The sequence below is a fragment of the Poecilia mexicana genome, unplaced genomic scaffold (genome assembly GCF_051168715.1).
Source record: "Poecilia mexicana isolate PSO_F unplaced genomic scaffold, ASM5116871v1 scaffold_22, whole genome shotgun sequence".
Lineage (NCBI taxonomy): Eukaryota > Metazoa > Chordata > Actinopteri > Cyprinodontiformes > Poeciliidae > Poecilia > Poecilia mexicana.
In genome coordinates, this window is record NW_028263391.1 from 11,757,828 (window position 1) to 11,776,053 (window position 18,226).

Consider the following 18,226-nt stretch of genomic DNA (forward strand, 5'->3'; position numbering starts at 1 on the left):
GTGGTCCAGAGTGAAATGTGCGCTCTGGCAATATGACAGAAAGTTATAAGTCCTTCTGCAGATGAATATGAAGACAAAACTGGGCAACAGAGTCAAAATGTTTTTGAAAATGTCCATAAAAAGTGAGTGTTATGTCAATGTACTCTAACACAGCCATTCTGCAGCAAAATCTGAAAAATAAATTTGAATATACACCTGTACAAATTAAAAGTTATTCAAATGGACATACAGCTGAATGTTTCTGTAACTAATTTAAGATTTTAATGTTGAGGTGTAACAAGATAAAAACCAACTAGACTTCAACAATCGTCTTATAAAGTGTAATGATAATTTCAACTTTGCTTCCCTTTTGATTGTTTCACTGAAATCTGAAAGATACAACTAAACAGGAAGAGATCATACCTCTCTGCCTTTATCGTCGTTTTAACCAAATAAAGCAGCTGCTGAGAATTAAAACAAATTATTGTAATGTTTGTTTTTGGAGTAACAAAGAAATAACTGCAAGATTTCTTACTATAAAATTTATTTAAAATAATTCATTTTTTTCTAACACATCACATCTTTTAATTTAAATAAGTGCAAAAGATAACACATTACATAATTGACTGTCCGGTTAAACCAATTACAAGAGGAGCTTATTTCTCTGTAGATTACCTGCAGCAGCTTGATGAACTCATAGGTTTTTCTCTGCTGGCACGACCTCCAAGAACAGCTGCAGGAACGTTGTCACCTTATCAAACATTCCCGGGCAAAGCTTGAAATGGATGAAAGGTACGTAGACTATTGCGCCACTTAGGATAAACAACGCCACATATAGGTACTCGATTTGAGGTTGGTCTATGATGGGGGCCAGAACGAGGAAAATGGCCACAAGCAGGATCAGTATGGGGAGGACAATGGGAACCTGTGAGGAGAAGAAACAGGCATGATGTCGAGCTGTTCTGAATTGCTACAAATGTTGAAATAAGAGTGTGTGAAACTGACGCTGTATGGTCTGGGGAGCTCCGGTTTCTTTATTTTGAGATAGATCAGTCCAGACAGAGTGACGGCGTAGAAAAACCAGGCTGTGAAACTAACAGCAGCAGTGAAAAGTTGTTTAAAATAGAGTGAAAGTGTTTTTGTTTTATTTATTTAAGGAAAAAAGGACATGAAGTTCACCTGAAGTAGTTGACAATACTCTGAAAGTCTCCGGGGATGAGGACCACCAAAGAGATCACAGTGGTGAAGATGAGAGCCGGAGAGGGAGTCAACCGGTGGACATGAGCCATGGAGAGAATATCTGGCTATAAAACAAATATGGATCCCTATAAATGTGTGTGACGGCCTTTATTGTAGACAGATGTTTGTGTTTAGGTGAAATAGACAGCAGGGTACCATGTGGCCCTCCCTGGCAGCCACAAAGCAGACTCGACCGCCGCTGAAGAATGTCCCATTTAAGGAGCCAAAAGCAGACAAGGCTGCAGCCAACGACATGATCCAACCCCAGCTTCCCAACACCTTGTTCCTGATGGACAGATGCTCCTGATTAAACTGGAATTTCTTGCAGACTTAAAGAGTCTGGGCAACCAGACTTGCTCTTACCCCCAGGTGACGGCTACAGCGGTGGAAGACATGAGCTCTTTAGGTGTCATCACAGTCAGATAGCTGACATTCACCAGCAGGTACAAGCCAGTGACCAGAGAAATGGCTATCACCAGCGCTCTGGGAAGGTTTACCTGTGAAAAGATGAAGCAAAGCCAACTCTTTATATTGATCAGACATATTACTGATGAAATTACTTTCTCAAACAGGCGGGTGAAAATAAAATGGGTAACACTTTATTTGAAGCGGGGTGAATAAGACTGTCATGACACTTTCATTAACATGACATAACACCTGTCATGAACATGAATAAGCCTTCATGAATATTTATGACTGTTGTCATAAAGCGTCATTCAGTAAATTATGACACTTTTAATACAAAGTTGACATTATTCAAAATGTCTTTGTTATGACAACTTGACATTAACCAGGAAATCATTACTGTTTAAACTTTACCTTTAATAACATAAAGTTACCTAATTTTTAAAGTGCAATCAGTAATACTTTTATAACAAATTTATATCAGTAATGATTTTTTGGTTAATGTCAAGTTGTCATAACAAAGACATTTTGAATAATGTCAACTTTGTATTAAAAGTGTCATAATTTACCAAATGACGCTTTATGACAAGTCATAAATATTCATGAAGGATTATTGATGTTCATGACATGTGTTATGTCATGTTTATGACAGTGTCATAACAGTCTTATTCACTCCCCTTCAAATAAAGTGTTACCATAAAATGTCCTTTTCAAAAACTTTCTACACAATACCTCCTCAAAAATAATTTTCTTCCAAAATGTTAACTTTCTTGTAATCTTTTAAAGTGGTCTTGGATTTTACATGAGGCTTTGTTAGGATATATGGTTAACAGACTGCAAATGATTAAGGTTGCTGTAATTAAACATTTAATTAAGAAAACTGCTTTTCATCAAAATACCCTAACAAATAACCATTAATGAGGAAAATCATACAGCACTTGTTTGTGCCAAGACTCAATCATAAGCCAATCTAATCCATAGAGACTGAGATCGGTTCCATAAAATTAAAACCACAACATCTCTGTTTTATGGTGCCTGGTCACTATAGTGGTCCTGAAGCACTGATGATCCTGTTTCATTCATTCATTATGCCTGTTTTTGAACTGCAGGATGATATTTAATGTTGGTTTAACATTCCCACACACTAAACTGGTGAAGTAAATGCAATCCAAAATCTCACCTCTGGTCTTTTCAGTTCCCCTGTGACACAATTTAGGTTGTTCCAGCCAACATAAGACCAGAGACCTTGACAGAAGGCCATCCCCAAAGTGCTCACAGAGTAACGTGTCTCTTTAAATGAGTTTTCAACTTTAAAATTTTCCATAAACGCATCGCTGCTCTTTATGACCTCCACCATCCCACCAACCACAATGACTACAAGTGTTAAAACTTTGGCCACCAAGAAGATCACTTGGACCCTGACTGCAATGCGGGCATTCAGGATGTTGAGAGTAGAAACAACCAGGATGGCGACAGCAGCGGTGCATTTCACAGCCAGCTGGGGAGGCTGGCAGCCGGAGTAAAATGGCGTCAAGGCATACTCTGCCATGCTGATGGACGAGGCAGCGATGCTGAAAGGTTTCACCAGCAGGATAAAAGTGACAGCGGCGAAGAAAGCAGGAAATGAACCAAATATCCTGAGGATGTAGATGAACTCCCCTCCAGATTCAGGAAGGATGGTCCCAAGTTCGGTGTAGGACAGCGCAACAAACAGAGCCACGGCTCCCGAGAGGGCCCAGATCACCAGACTCGCTCCAGGGCTTCCCACGTAGGCCAGAACAAACTGTGGGGACATGAATATCCCAGAACCGATCATGGTTCCCGATACCAAAGCTACACCTCCAGCCAGTCCAATCACCCGCTTCATTTTCAGTCCTTCTGCTTTTTTACTTGCCGTGACGGAAACTGGAATAAAGGAGACCAAATCGCTCCAACGGAAACTTCAAGAAGTCTGCAGACAAAGAAGTCAGTAACTGGTCAGAGGGCAGCAAGTCAGCAGGTTATGATTAAAGTGTGGTTGTCAATGTTTTAACATCCATCAGTTGATCATAAACTCATTGTGACTGTGGCTCTATGGATAGAGTAGTTGTCTTGCAATCAGAAGGTTGTAGGTTCAATTCCAGCTTCCTCCTGCTTCATGTCAATGTGCCCTTGGGCAAGGCACTTAACCCCAAATTGCCTTCTGATCTGTGTATTTGGGTGAATGTGGTTCCAGTGTAAAGTGCTTTGAGTGGTCAAAATGACTGGAAAAGCACTATATAAGCTCAATCCATTTACCATTGTATCTATAGCTGGGCTTTGGTTAATTAAGCACCAGCTTTAACTCTTCTGTTATTTTAGCTCACTGGAATCAACACAGAAAATGGAACGAAGTCTCAATGCTTTGTAATTTAATTTGGTCCAAGAAGCCAGACTTTCTTGAAATCTTTCTCAGAGTTTTCATATCTTTCAAAGATTTTCTGACAACTTTTGTAAAAGACCCAGGCAGACATTGATGCGACTGAAAAGAAACATGAAATTTTCCCCACAGTCCACAGGAGATACAGATGTATTTCTTCTCCAAACTCCAAAGCATGACTTTCATGTTTTGTAACTTAGCTCAGTTCTTCAGGCTTTTTAAGCTTTCCCTTAGACATTAGCTGCTTCTTACACTTGTCACTCATTTCCACTCCAACACCACCAGCGAGTGTTATCAGGAACAATATACTTTACAGAAAATAAAAGGTAAAGCAATCAAAGTCCTAAGAAAAACCTAAAGATACTTGCAGAAATCCTACATATCTATTTATCCAGACCACTTCAAGAGATTAATTACATGTTTTTGCAAACTGTTAAGAAATAATAGCAAACCTGATCAGTCTTACTTCTGGTCTTTTGAGCTCCTCAGTTAAATAGTTTAAAGTATTCCAGCCATCATAGGACCACAGGCCCTGATAGAAAGCAATGCCGATGGCTTTCACGCCTACATTCGTTCCATCAAAAGAGTCCTCAAAGTTTGCAGTGTTGCCCTGAAAAAGCATCACAGCTCCTCCCAGTATGATCACTGCCAGCGTCAGTGCTTTAATGGCCATGGTGACCACCTGGATGCCGGTGGCCAAGCGGACACTGAGACAGTTGACCAGAGCCAAGGCCAGGATCACCACAGCTGCCACACATTTCAAGACCAGCTGTGGAGGGGCGCAGCCACTATAAAACGGTGCCACCACATATTCAGCGCAGCTGAGGGCGATCCCAGTGGCGCTGGCGGGCCTCATGACACTGACGAAGCTGAAGACAAACACGAAGGCTGTGACTTTTCCAGCTGTCCGTAGCATGTAGATGTACTCCCCTCCGGACTCTGGTATGATTGTCCCCAGTTCAGCGTAGCAGAGGCCGCCCAGCATGGCTATCAGGCCGCAGCAGGCCCATATGACGAAGCTGGCCCCGGGGCTGCCGATTGCTAGCAGGACATACTGTGGAGAAATGAAGATCCCAGATCCTATCATGGTCCCAGCAATGAAGGACACAGCTCCTATTATCCCAACTTCCCTCTTCAGACTCAGTCCTTGCTCCATTGTTGGAGAATGCTACTACCTGCTCTGAGGGATTTCCACGAAACACACCTCAGATCTTGACGTAAATTACCAGTGAACCATTAGGTAATGTTAAACAGAGCAACAGGTGGTACAACTACTCCTGAATTGTCAAGAACGGAGAAGTTTCTTGTTCGACTTTGACATCCCTTCGAGCTGCTTTCATTCGTTTGACTGTATTAGGCTGAGATTTAAGAATGTGAAACTCATGCAAATATTTAGTTCTCTTTCTCTCTCTCTTCTTGATATTATCTAACAAGACCAACCTCTTCAAATAAAACAAAGCAAAGTCAAATTTAAAACACTGTATTTCTTGGCTGCGCTTTGAACCGTTTGCTGATTGACCTGACCTGATTTTATTGCTTCTTTAAACTGATAAACTATCTACAGGGGTTTAGTGTGGCATGCAGAGTGCAGAAGAAAATTACTGTTTAAATTCAAAGGTCAGACTTAAGAGATACAACAACACATGGAAAAAACAGAATGGACATAAAAATATTAGTTCCTCAGTGGTATTAGTCTGCCGAAAGCAATAGACCTTTTTTTAATAGGACTTAAATGGAGAAATTAGCAAAACGTGCTGATAATTAAATGAACTAGTGCTTAAATGATAGTCAACAGAACTTCTGCAAAAGCAGGAGTTTAAGTTGGAGCAAAGAAGAGTTTGTGAACACAAAGACATCAACCTGTCAGAAGCAGTGACTTCTTAGTGAGAAATATTAACAAATCGCAAACATTTAGAAAGCTGTCAAACTTCTCAAAGCTTGATTTCCCTAACAGCGGGGCATCTGTTAGAACTGCTACAACACATGAACAAGGTTCTAGGATACTAATCCTAGGTAAGGGGCTTTCTAAGGGGTCCAAGTTAATGTGTGACTTCGCTTTCTATCCATAGGTAGCCCAGTTCATAAGGTGGACAACTTACTGAAGACAGTTAACTGAATATTAGTGTTTTTGGGTTGTGGAAAGAGACGGAGCACTCAGAAAAAAACCCATGCATGCAGAGAGAGAACAAGCAAACTCCGATCAGAAAGACCCAAGATGGGATTCAAAACCAGGATCTTCTTGCTGCAAGATAACAGTGCTAATAGCTGCAACCAGCTAAAATTATAATATGTAAAAAGTTTCATTTTTTGGCCTCTTGGCCAAATCTATTAAGACCTGGTCAAGAGCTATGGAGAGCCATTTCAGCCAAAATTAAACAAATAGGCACACCAATGTATTGTAAAAAAATACTTCAAAGTAAGTGGTCCTGTTCATCAGTTTCAAATGAAGATAGAAGAGGTCATAAACTAAATAACGTCTGCACAGCAAAGCATGGAGATGGAAGCATGTTTTCCATACTTGCCTATTTCTTTCAACTGATTTTGTTATTTTGCTGTTTAAAATCATTGCTTAAGCTCAAACTGCAGTTTTTAGTTAACAGTGTTGGTCGGGACAATAAAACGTAGAGACAAATCAAGGCCTCGACCCTCAGAGATTTAGGTCTGAACTTTGCAGTATCATTGTAAAAAATTGGGCTAAAATTAGTTCCATGATAATGTAAAAAGCTGTTAAGGTAAATAACTACTGAAACGTATTGCTATCTGTTTAATTATGCAGTGCACATGCAGTTTACAATGCCGCATAAAGTTTATGAGTACTCTAGTGCAGATTTGAATTTTTGTTTATAGGTTTGCCTGATTTATTTTGTGACTTCTTACCTCTGGACGTTTGAGCTCCTCTGTCACATAGTTCAGGTTGTTCCAGCCGTCATACGACCACAGCCCCTGGTAGAGAGCAACGCCGATGGGATTGATGCCCACGTTTGAGTTCTCAAAGGAGTTTTGAAAACTCTCCGTGTTTCCTTTGGCAAGCATGACCGCCCCTCCTACAACGATGACTCCCAAGGCCACCACCTTAGCCACCATAAAAAACACTTGCACCGACATTGAAAAGCGAACATTCATGCAGTTTACGGTGGCTAAAACCAAGACTGCTGCTGCAGCCACGCATTTCACTACAGACACTGGAGGAGGGCATTCTGGGTAGAACGGAGCCACGACGTATTGGGCGAAGCTCAGGGAGATGCCTGCAACTCCAGCAGGCCTCACGAATAAGATAGAGCTGAAGGCCAACATGAAGGCCATGACTGGACCTGACGTCCTGAGGATGTAGATGTACTCTCCTCCTGACTCTTGGATGACAGTTCCCAGTTCAGCGTAGCAGAAAGACACCAGTATCACCAGTAAGCCACAGCTGGCCCACACCACCAGGCTGGCTCCAGAGCTGCCGACGGAGGAGATGACTGTCTGCGGGGACATGAAGATCCCAGATCCGATCATTGTTCCAGCAATCAGCGACACGGCTCCTATCAGCCCCACCTCTCGCTTCAGGCTGAGCTTCTGCTGCTTCTCGTCCTTCATCTCTGCGGGTTAGAGACCAAGTGCTGCGTGTCAGCTCCGGCAGCGGACTAAAACTGTAATTTGATGACTAAAGTCACTCTTGAAGTTAATAATTATGTGTGCGGTTCATACAACATCTGAACAGGCGATGTCTTACCCAACAGCTTATCGTTTTTGAATGGATCACTGCAGTTGGTGATAATTATATTTCTTTATTATGCTGTCTTTTGTTTTTGCTCCTGATAACTATTGGTTTGGAAAGTCTATATCCTGCTTTGCGCAAGTGCTTCTGTTTTATAGTCTCAGAAATAGCTCAGCATGTACTTAGTCATGCTGAATAATTGGAGGCCATAATTACCTGATGCAAAAGTGACAGAAAATAGACAAATACTTATAAAAACTATTCAGTACAATTGTAAAAATTAGGATTCTGGATTAAAAACAAAACCAACCAAGGCTTGTATAATACAGCTCCCATTTTTCCTAGTAGTAACAGGCTGCTTTTGGAAAAGTAACAAGGTACTTTGAGGAATTCACAATTTACAGACTGATTTCCAGAACCTACAAAGGACTCTGTATACCTTTCTAGAACTTCAATACATATGTTTACATGTCATTTTCTCTGTACTATGCTTCAAGGTCTTTTTCTGAAACAGGAAGGTTAGTTTTCCAGAAATTACAGGGTACGTTGAGACTGCCCATTATTTCAAGTTGGTTATTATGATATCATAGCTACTTTTCTAAAGGTTATTTTCTCTGAACTTACAAGTAAGCAGTTTTCAGAAACTGCAGATTACTTCTCTGAAGCTCATAAACTCATTTTCAGAAATTTATTGGATGCAATTTTGTAATTTTAGAATATATTTTAAACATAAAGGCAAAAGGTAATTTACAAAAAAGCAGAATGGTACATGTTTGTTCTGATAAATGACTGTACTTTATGCAATCAGATCATATGTCCCTCAAAACAACTCAAAGATGTTAGATCCTTAGGAAATAAATGGGATCACCAGCAAATAGGAACTTTATGGAAATGCAACATAAAAAAGTTAGCCGACTCAAAAATGCAATATCAATTATATTTTCCACAAAACCTTAGTTGAAACAAAATTATAAAATGGATCACAATTTTTTAAATGATATACAGATATCGACCTGCTTAACCGTTATAAATTGTTTCTATATAATTAAACTGAACTTAATTACCTTTTTTTATTTTTAAGAGAAATGCCATAGTTTCCCATAAATTTCAGGACTTTACTCATTTGTAACGTTTATTGAGAGTGATATATATATATTTTTGACTCTATTGGTACAAACAGGCTTCCATACTTGACATTTTCGATACACCTGAGTCACAAAAATTATTTAATCAGCTCTGATGTCGCTAAATCAAAGCACTCTAACCAACAAACAGATGAGGAAATATTTCCCTGGTACACATCTGAACAACCATTATGATAACGTTTATGTAAGATTAGATTTTTTATGGACCCTTTAGAAATGCATCAAGAAATCCAATAAACCAATAAATATTTGTGATAGGAAGAGAAAGAGTCACAATTTATTGATAAAACTAGAAACAAACACATTTGCTGGGCTGCTATCAGTTCAGGCTTTGTCTTCTGCTCCTGTGATAAAAAGGTGAACGTTTTTGTTGGAGTGCAGCATCTGTCCGGCTCGCTGGGCTCCGGTGATGGCAGCCAGCTTGTGGGCATCGTAGCGGGAATAGAGGGCAGTGCAGGTCCAGCTGGCTTCCTCCCCCTGACCTCCTGCTGCCAGCATGTTGCACACCTCGCTGTAGAAGTGGGGGAAGGTGGGCAGGCCGTAAAATATCAGGTTCTTGATCCCTTTGATAGCGTACCTGAATGAAATAAGCACGACGTGAGCAGATTGTTACAGGTAGAATAGGAGATACCACATAATTTGATGGATAGAACAATAAGAACAGACCTCTTGTAGAAGTGGAAGCGCTCGGTGAAGAGCAGGAACTGTTTTTCTCCTTTCAGAAAGAAATGCCTGGCTCGAGAGACCTCTGACTTGCTGGAATACTCGCACACGGACGTGAAGCTAATCTCCTCTTTCTTCATGTGATTTCGCAGCCGGACGTAGTCGAAGTAGGATGGGATGTAGATCAGAGTGTGGGACATGACTGAGTCCCTGTACTGAGGAAGTACTTTATCGACGAAGAACTGAAACCTACAAGCAGATGAAGGAAATGATGAAGTATAGTTCAAGCAAAAGGCACTGCGAGGAGCTCATAAAGTTATTTCGGCTGAGACACATACCGAGCATCTTGATTCATGAAGCTGTCGGATGAAAACACCTGGAACACGTGAGGCAGCTGAACAAGCACCTGGCAGATGGAGCCCGTCTTTGGCATGTTTTTTGTGGTAATCTGAGACAAAACCCCCCAGAAACACGAAGTATGCAAATTTCAGTCAGGTGTTAATAATGACATGCAATGTCATGCTTAAATTAAGAAAACTGTAAAGGTTAAAATAAATGAGGTGTATGAATCAGTGCATAGATACAATTAGATCAACTCAACAATGACAAATCCCTGATATTGTTCCCGTTTCATAAAGTTACAATGTTCAGATGCTGTTGCAGATTTTTTTTAGGGTCAAAGAATGGTAGCACCTCTGTAGGGGGTGTTGCAGAAAAGTTTCACTCTGAAACATGGTCTCAAAAAGCGCCGGTGTGAGAGACTCACTGGTGTCAAGCAAACGAGCGGCTGAATCGCGACAAAAAAACTGTTACTGCTTCGCTGAAGATTGGCTCAGTGCAAACGAGGACTAAGATTTCAGATCTTTGAAACAAAAATAGGCGAGAATCTCTACTGCCTGACCTGTCCTCTGTAGTTGGCACAGTGTTTAGTCAGGATGTTGTTGATCTGTGGGTCCTGGATGGAGCTGAACACCAGCGTCTGTCTGTAGTGTCTGGCCCAGTTGTTCAGGTTCCACATCCGCACTCTGGAAAAGTCGACTCCGTGGGAGTCCAGCGGCTGCAGGTTCATGTGCTTCATCACATGCTGGAGGGTGAGGACAACACTTACAAACTTAAACACACGAACACATTAGGTTTTGTAGCTTACAGATCAATAATTACTAAGCTTTAAGCAAAACATTGCAGTAGCAGAACCATCCAGCTTGACAAAACAAATCAAGATAAATAGAAATAATATATCGAAGAAGAATACTGAACTAGTTAGATACATGTTGACATTTTGAGTTTTAAATCTTAAAAATCACTGGTTCAAAAACCCAAAATTTCTAGCCTATTTTAATAGACTCAATATTCTCGTTATGAAGAATGGAAAACTTCAACAGCAGGTGGTGCCACATGTAAACTCCTCATACCAGGACATGCTCCCAGTTCTGCATGAGGAAGACGTCAGTCTGATCCAGCACCAGCAGCTCAATGGATGACAGGAAGTCGTAGTCCCTCTTGCTCTCTCCTTCGGCTCCCAGCACCGTTCGGAGGCCGAGCGGAGACCCAATGATGATGTCAGATGAGTAGAAGGGGGCGTAGAGGCGCATGTTGCCCCTCACTATGGACACACCTGGGAGGGAGAGTGCAGAGCCATCAGGATGTAGGGTCAGATAAGTGGCGGAGGTTTTTAGGAACTCCTTATTGGAAGACGTACCTATCCTGAAGTGATCGTCCACGTTGCCAGAGAAGACGGCGTGGTAATCATCAGGCCGGCGCAGGTTGGCTGGTTTTTCTTCCTCTGCTTCTCCAAACTCCTCCTTGAACTTCTTCTTGTTGCTGACAACGATCTTCTTGCCTTTGGTCTCCAGTAGGCTGATGAGAGTGTGGACGACTTGCAGAGCGGCCCCCCGGAACGGAACCAGGATCAGAACCTGGGACAAAGTGGTCGAGATCCTTACATGCTCTGTAGGTGGTCTGGGTTAAATTAAACCCCTTCCTAACCAATTTTTAGTCCAATGGCTGAGTGTTTGTGTGACTTTATAGAGATTCATAAATGGATCCCAATGGGTTTCTTCTATGTGTTAAGATTTTATTAATTAAATAAAGATTTGTTAACTAAATATTTTCATAGAAGAGATCTCTGACGCTTTCATTAAAAAAAAAAGTTGCAGCTAAAACTGACCTGACACGTGTGTTTAGTTGTTTACCTTTGGTCTGGTCAGTCCCTGGTCTCTAGGTTCTTCCTGTGGTTCAGCTCCAGCTTTAGCCTGACTCTTCCGCTCTCTCAGCTGGGTGTTGTGAGCCAGGACTCTGGAGTTGGCCTTCAGGATGTGGTTGAGCACATGCAGGCAGTATGCACTGCGAACATATGGGCCCTGCTTCAAATGGCACGCCTCTGGGTGATACAGGTCCTTGTAGGACGCCATGAGGGCCAGCAGCTCCATCTGGAGGGGGCTGATCTCTTCGGCCTGTCCTTTAGGATTGAATGACTGGTTCAGATTCCTCCAGCTGCTCTCCAAAACTTTATGGAAAACAGTTTGGTTTGTGTCTTTTTGGGGGCCGATGGGGCCAAACCTTTCAATAGGATTGGTGCAGAGAAGGTTTCCCAGTTTTGCCCACTATAAAAAAAAAAGGGAGCAGAGAAACCTTAGAAGTGGCTCAGTGCAACACACAGTACAACGGAAAAGTATTCCCACCACGTGAATCAATCTGCAGGAAATCACCCAGCTCTCTTTTACCGTGTCCTGCATCAATAAAAATATAATTAAAAGCTGCTTTAAGCTGTGACAAGGTGACTTTGTGTATACCGTGATCTGAGTTTTGGATTTGGAGCCAGATGTAATTTTAAGCACATCCTCTTCAGTGAGTTCGGTATCCAGATGGACTAAAAACATGTCTGTTAAAAAAAAGAGAATAAAAAACAAAATGTAACACGCCAAAAAGACCAATAGAAAAAATTATTATTTAAGTTTTCTATCCGCTCTTACCTTTACTGTTCTTGAGTTGTGGAATGTTTTCATCCTGTTCTCCTTTTCCTATAAAGTTGGTCTCCAGACAGAACGCAGACTCATGCTCCTTGTCCACAAACTCTTTGTCTCCTGCCACCTCTTTCTGTTCATCAACCCTCTCCTCCTCTTCATCGCCAGACTCCTCTTCTCCATGTTCTTCTTCCTCTGCATCCTCACCCTCAACATTACCCTCTAATGGACATTAAACTCTTATTTTAGTCAAGCACAAACTGTTGTCAAACATTTTTTAAAGACAAAAAAAAAAAAATCCCCTTGCCTTCAAAGAGGAGCTCTTCCTCTTCGTCGTCACTGCTTTCATCCTCGTGGCTTTGGGCATCAGCTGTGGGATCACTGAGTGTTGAAAGAAGCTTCTGATAGGCAGTTTGTTGCTCTGGTTCTTCATCTTCTTCCTCTTCCCTGTCTACAGGTTCTGAGTCAGATTGTTCTGGGCTTGATGGCTGCACCAAACAAACAAACAAACAAACAAACAAAACATTAAAAAAAACTGAAACAGTTCTAAATACTTGTAGTAAAACTAAATCTAAGCAAAGCTACAGTTCAATATTCCCAAAGTGTTGAGAACTAACTTCAAAACCTGGAGCAGATAAGAAACTCGGAAGGATTATTATTTAAATAAATGGTTGTTCAGTACAATTATTTTGGTGTTTGATCTGGAAACTCAAGGAACACTCACCAGCTCCACAATTTGGGTCCTTTCAGGTCTTTCATTCACACTGTGGAAAACACACAACAGTAAATTCAGCAGTGAGATAAAGACAGATCTGATATGACCTGATGGACAGACTCATGAGGGACTAGATGGATAGTTGGATGGACAGCTGGATTGATGGTGAAAGTCATAATAAGCTCCTGAAGCTTATTATCTCCGCAACACATTGGATTTGTTTCCTTTTGGATTTGTTGTGATCTATTGGTATTCATATAGTGCAAATTAGAACAACAACACAAAGTAATAGATGGAAGGACAGATAGATCCAACTTTAGACAGTAGAGCAGAAACTGACCTGTACGGGGTACATTTAATATTAAATGTTCCTCATGAGTCCTTAATATTAAATGTTCCCCGTTCTCTTATCCCTTGCATATCAAGACCTGGAAAATACTGCAGTCAAATTTCTTAAACCCTCGTAGGAGAAACAATAATATTCGTCCTTTACTGCGAATTCGCGCGTTTATTAAGAAGTAACATAAACTGCTATAGATAATAATGGTCTACAAAATAAACCCTGACTATTCAAATGAATAGCTAGACACGTTTATTACGCGTTTATTTTGTGTTTTAGGTTAAAATGCTTGTTTGAAGGTAGTCTGAACAAAATGTAGATTCCTAACTGACAATAAAACGCAATTCTTCATTTAAAAAAGACTGTTCTCTGTTATAATGCTTACACATCGTGAAATGGATGCTCCTCCCCAAACTCCTTCAAGTGTTTCTTCTGTTTTTTGGATAGATTTGTGAAAAGCTGCTTATTCTGCCGCCGCTTCCCCATGACTCCTGAGGTGTTGTTGTCACACGTGTGCGGCTTCTTCTACGTTTGTTGTACTTCAGTGAGCGTCTTTATCGCTACCTACAGGAGCAGAGAGTTACTGCAGGTTTCCCCTCCACTTACGGTGAATAAAGAGGACGTTTCACATTTACAGAAGCACTCCTAGACAGATTTACAGAACTGCAAATAAAGCGCATTTAATATTTAACACACTGGTCAGGTATAACATTATGAACACTTACGTAATTCATGCCAATTAGAATATCTTATAATCATGGCACCTTGTATTTATTAAGTGAGCAGTGAAAGGAATTTGTTTTAATTCAAAACCGATATAGTAGAAGTAGAAAAATACTATGCCATGCCTTGGTCAATGTTCTGCTGGGGAATCTTGGACTAAAATGACAACTGGAAAAAGTATTTCCTGATTGCTGTGGCCTCTTTCTGAGGCTGACCAGTCCAGAGAACAAAAATGCTTCAGGACTTTATTGAAGTCCATGTCTCAATGGGTCAAGGTACTTTTGGTAATAAAAAGGGGATTTACGCAACATATTACATCATTAAGTTACGACCATTTTGTGTTTAGTCATGATGTTTTTGGAGAAACTCTGTTTGGTAACTTCATTCACTTCAACTTCAGGAGCAGAGTAAATATTTCCAGTATTAATGCTTATATTGTTGTACCTGTTATTATTCAGCTATCCTTGATACCAGCTTTCAGATCAAATCCTAAATGGTGGTCACCTGTTTTTGTCCTCTACTTGAAACTGATCTCAGCTGGTTGGCTTCTCTTTCTCCACATGCCTTTTGAGAACTGATCATGATCACACAGTGAGGTTAAGATCTATGGAGTTTAAATTGTAATGTACCAGGATTTGGGGAGTTTGGTATCATTTTAATTTTTGAAACAATTGAAGAAATCACCAAAGCCGATCCTGGACAATTTGGAAGATGTCCTCAATAGCCTTAAGATCTGAGATTCAATATAGAAAGTTCTCATATACAAGCATTTCTGTAACTTCTGTGTTGTGAAGCAGTGCTCCACCATGCAAAAATCATCTCTGAACCGTTCCTGAATGGTTGGAAAAAGTTGCTCATGAAGATTTAGATCTTTTCTTTTTGGGAGGACATCGACGCCCTTCCATGTTATCATTGAGCTCATGCAAGCTCTTACCTTTTCTTCTCAGATTGTATGATTTTCCAGATCCAACTAAATGATCAGAAGGAGAATTCATCAGAAATAATACATTTACTCCATGTTTTTCTCGGACTGAAACAAACTTTCCTGTCAGTGGCTCTGCTGTTGAGGTGATCTTGAGTGTGTAAAAGGAGGAACACTAATTCAGTCTCAGACCAGCATGATGAACATTGCTGTAAAGATCATCTAAGACCACCAGGTGTTTACCCTGACTTTGTAAATTATCAGACCATAAAGGATCAGACATAAGGTGCGTGCTGACCTTGATCAATAATTGAACACGATCATATCGATTTACACTTTGCCCGTTTTAGCTGTTACCATGACAAGAGCACATCTATTATTGAGTATTTGGGAGCACACAAGGTGTGTGCTCGGGGTATTTTCAGTTCCTTTGAAACACCTGTGAGAACCCTGCTGTTGGATGAATAAGTGGACCGCCGATGACTTGAGCTGAAAGGGCCACTCTGTTTTGTCTGAATGGGAAGCGATGCATGTGACTCTTTTCTTGGATTTCAATGGATGGGCCAAAGATGAAAGAAAAAGCCGGGAAAACGGTCCGGTTCAGAGTCGCGTCCGCCAACAGTGGCCGAGTCCTGGCTGAGGTGTTCAAGGACGAGAGGACCTGGTGCGGCTCGGTTTCTGACTCTGCGGACTCGGACGGCACCGGAAGCATGGAGGCAGAGCAGGGAAGTCTGCCGCCCGCCAGTGAGGCCAACAGGCACCTGAACGGCCTGGAGGCTGCCGCGGACGAGAACGGCTGCGAGTCCGATGACCTGCTGCTGTATGCCAGTGTCAAGAGGGAGATGATGTTCAGCAACAAGAGGATCAACATCTGCAGTAAGAACGGAACCATCCGAGGGGTGAGGAACAAAGTGAGCGCAGGTCAAGTGCTTTTCAACAACCTCTCTAATATGTACTCTGTAAGTTGGTCCAGCTTTTCATTCTTTTTTTTTGCCCTCAAGCCTGGTATATATTTATATGACTCCATGTAGACATCACTTCTTTTTCTTTCACTGAAGGGTCGTCATCAGAGAAGAAGACCCTGGGAAAAGGAGTGACGGTTCATGTCAGGCAATGCCCTTCTTAAATATCTGGGACACTTCTTAGAGACTTGATGCAATGAAAGGAGTCATTCTTTACTGATTATTGTGGAATATTATTCTTGTTAAAGTGCTTCAGACAAGATGACATTAATTAGTATAGTCAGCTTAAAAGAAAGTACACCCATTTTTAATGCTAAGGTCACTCTGGTCTTTATCGGGATCTAACTACTTCATTACATAAATTAAACCCTTCAGCCTACAAGAACAAACAAGAGGTTGTATACTATGTACTAACATTTATTTGCAAAAATGAATGTTTGTAAAAAAAAAAAAAAAAAAAAAAAAAAAAACTAAGTACACCCTATCAACGAGTGACAGTCGCTTGCAACTTTGTTGAAGATTTTTTCTTGCACCTATTCCTACTCGCAACGTTGCTCTTCATTACTTCTAGCATACTTCTCTTGAGGTCCCACCACATGTTGATTACTGCATTTTTAGCCTTTCTGGTGTTCTGATGTGTTCTACTGATCAGCCATCTTGGTCCAAGCCTCAGCTGTTGGAAAGGTGGCATTGCACTTGACTCTAGACTTCTTCTATATACAGAAAAATGTACAGTTGACTGGAAAGTGACAAGATCCTGTGGTTGCAAAACAAGTTAAAATATTCATTCCTCCACTACCGTGCTCGACAGAAGGTCACAGAGATGTTTGTGCTGATATGCTGTGTTTGGTTTTCTCCAAATGTGGTGCTAAACATCTCTGGTCTCATCTGCACAAAGGATATTGTTCCAGAGTGTATGTGTCATTCATTGCCATAGTCTATCTAGAGACAAAAAGATTTAGGAAATGGCCTTATAATCCTTCAGAGATACATGTGCAGCAATGGCTTCTTCTCCAAGGTCATTGCTAATGTCTTTCCGTCTTGGCATTGTGTTGACACCTTGTTTAAGAAAGATTAAAGTATCTTAAATGGGAGAGTTTTGACTCAAACAGAGAATGTCTATAGCGTGAACGTCTGCCAGGGTGGAGTTCCAGATTTGGGGCTCAATGCTCGACTCCACATGGTGCTGAGACAGGTGGAAGGCACAGTGAGGTGGCCGGAGGAGGAGGATGGCATAAGGGAATGGCTGGGGGTGGCAATGTGCAAGAGATCTGATAGAGAAGAATAGCTGAGGCTGTGAATGATTTTAAATGAGCACAGAAGAGTCGGTTTAACTAGGAGCCGGTGCAGTCGCTGAAAGACAGTGACAACATGGTGTAGCAAGGGGCTTTTGATTATAATGCGTGCTGCTGAATTATGAACCATCTGAAGCTTATGGAGGGATTTGTGAGGAAGACCGAGAAGGAGAGAGTTACAGTAATCTGTATGATGAGGCTGTGAATAATAATAGAAGTAGTAGAGGGGTTAGGACGTGAGGGAGGCGGTTTATGTTGCATCAGTGAAAATATGGAAGAGAGCATTTGAGTATGACTTTCCCTAAAACCTATGAAAGTATTTAGGGTGTACTTAGATTTATTTTTAAAACCAAATTTACCATTTGGGTTTCATTTTCATTCATTAAATAATGACAGTTGTGTTTTTTCACTGACATTGGATTTAACTAATGCTAAAACTATTTAAGGCAGATCATTTTTATTACATCCTAGTCCACTGTACTTTCTTTTTTAGTAAGACAGTTAAACAAACGGATTTGTTTTTGTTTTTTTTTGTGATGCTGCTATCTCAACATTTTAACACCATACCTGAAAATGAAAGACTGAGAAATCAACAATTACTTCAAAAACTACTATATCAACTGTATGAAGCATTATCATAATGTTATCAATGTTTGTAAATCTCTATGGCTCATCGTAACATATTAGTTTGTGAAAGTTGTGTGATATATCTGCATATTCTGGATTCGGTTATGAAAATGTTTTATAAATTATTATTTCTAACAAAATTCTAAGATA

At 40.8% G+C, this 18,226-nt stretch overlaps 3 protein-coding genes and 1 pseudogene across 3 annotated transcripts; 1 reads left to right on the plus strand and 3 right to left on the minus strand.

The window, feature by feature from the left end:
• Nucleotides 1-506: 506 nt before the first annotated feature.
• LOC106922935 (b(0,+)-type amino acid transporter 1-like) lies at nt 507-7,790 on the minus strand. The gene is made up of 6 exons (XM_014995703.2): nt 6,899-7,790; nt 1,582-1,715; nt 1,375-1,504; nt 1,159-1,283; nt 985-1,072; nt 507-904 (listed from the first exon to the last, which is right to left on the minus strand). Exons 1-6 carry the CDS (start codon nt 7,598-7,600, stop codon nt 674-676), a joined length of 1,410 nt encoding a protein of 469 aa, XP_014851189.1. The 5' UTR covers nt 7,601-7,790; the 3' UTR covers nt 507-673.
• On the minus strand, nt 2,815-5,177 carry LOC148152807 (b(0,+)-type amino acid transporter 1 pseudogene; annotated as a pseudogene).
• Nucleotides 7,791-8,826: 1,036 nt separating the features above from the next.
• utp25 (UTP25 small subunit processor component) lies at nt 8,827-14,084 on the minus strand. Its single transcript, XM_014995702.2, has 12 exons — nt 13,933-14,084; nt 13,217-13,256; nt 12,800-12,980; nt 12,502-12,714; nt 12,322-12,410; nt 11,722-12,132; nt 11,229-11,445; nt 10,942-11,144; nt 10,431-10,613; nt 9,868-9,977; nt 9,533-9,778; nt 8,827-9,443 (listed from the first exon to the last, which is right to left on the minus strand). Exons 1-12 carry the CDS (start codon nt 14,031-14,033, stop codon nt 9,191-9,193), a joined length of 2,247 nt encoding a protein of 748 aa, XP_014851188.1. The 5' UTR covers nt 14,034-14,084; the 3' UTR covers nt 8,827-9,190.
• Nucleotides 14,085-15,746: 1,662 nt separating this feature from the next.
• Nucleotides 15,747-16,584, plus strand: grxcr1b (glutaredoxin and cysteine rich domain containing 1 b). The gene is made up of 2 exons (XM_014995750.2): nt 15,747-16,151; nt 16,251-16,584. The coding sequence occupies exons 1-2, from the start codon at nt 15,747-15,749 to the stop codon at nt 16,287-16,289; spliced, it is 444 nt and encodes a 147-aa protein (XP_014851236.1). The 3' UTR covers nt 16,290-16,584.
• The last annotated feature ends 1,642 nt before the right edge of the window (nt 16,585-18,226 follow it).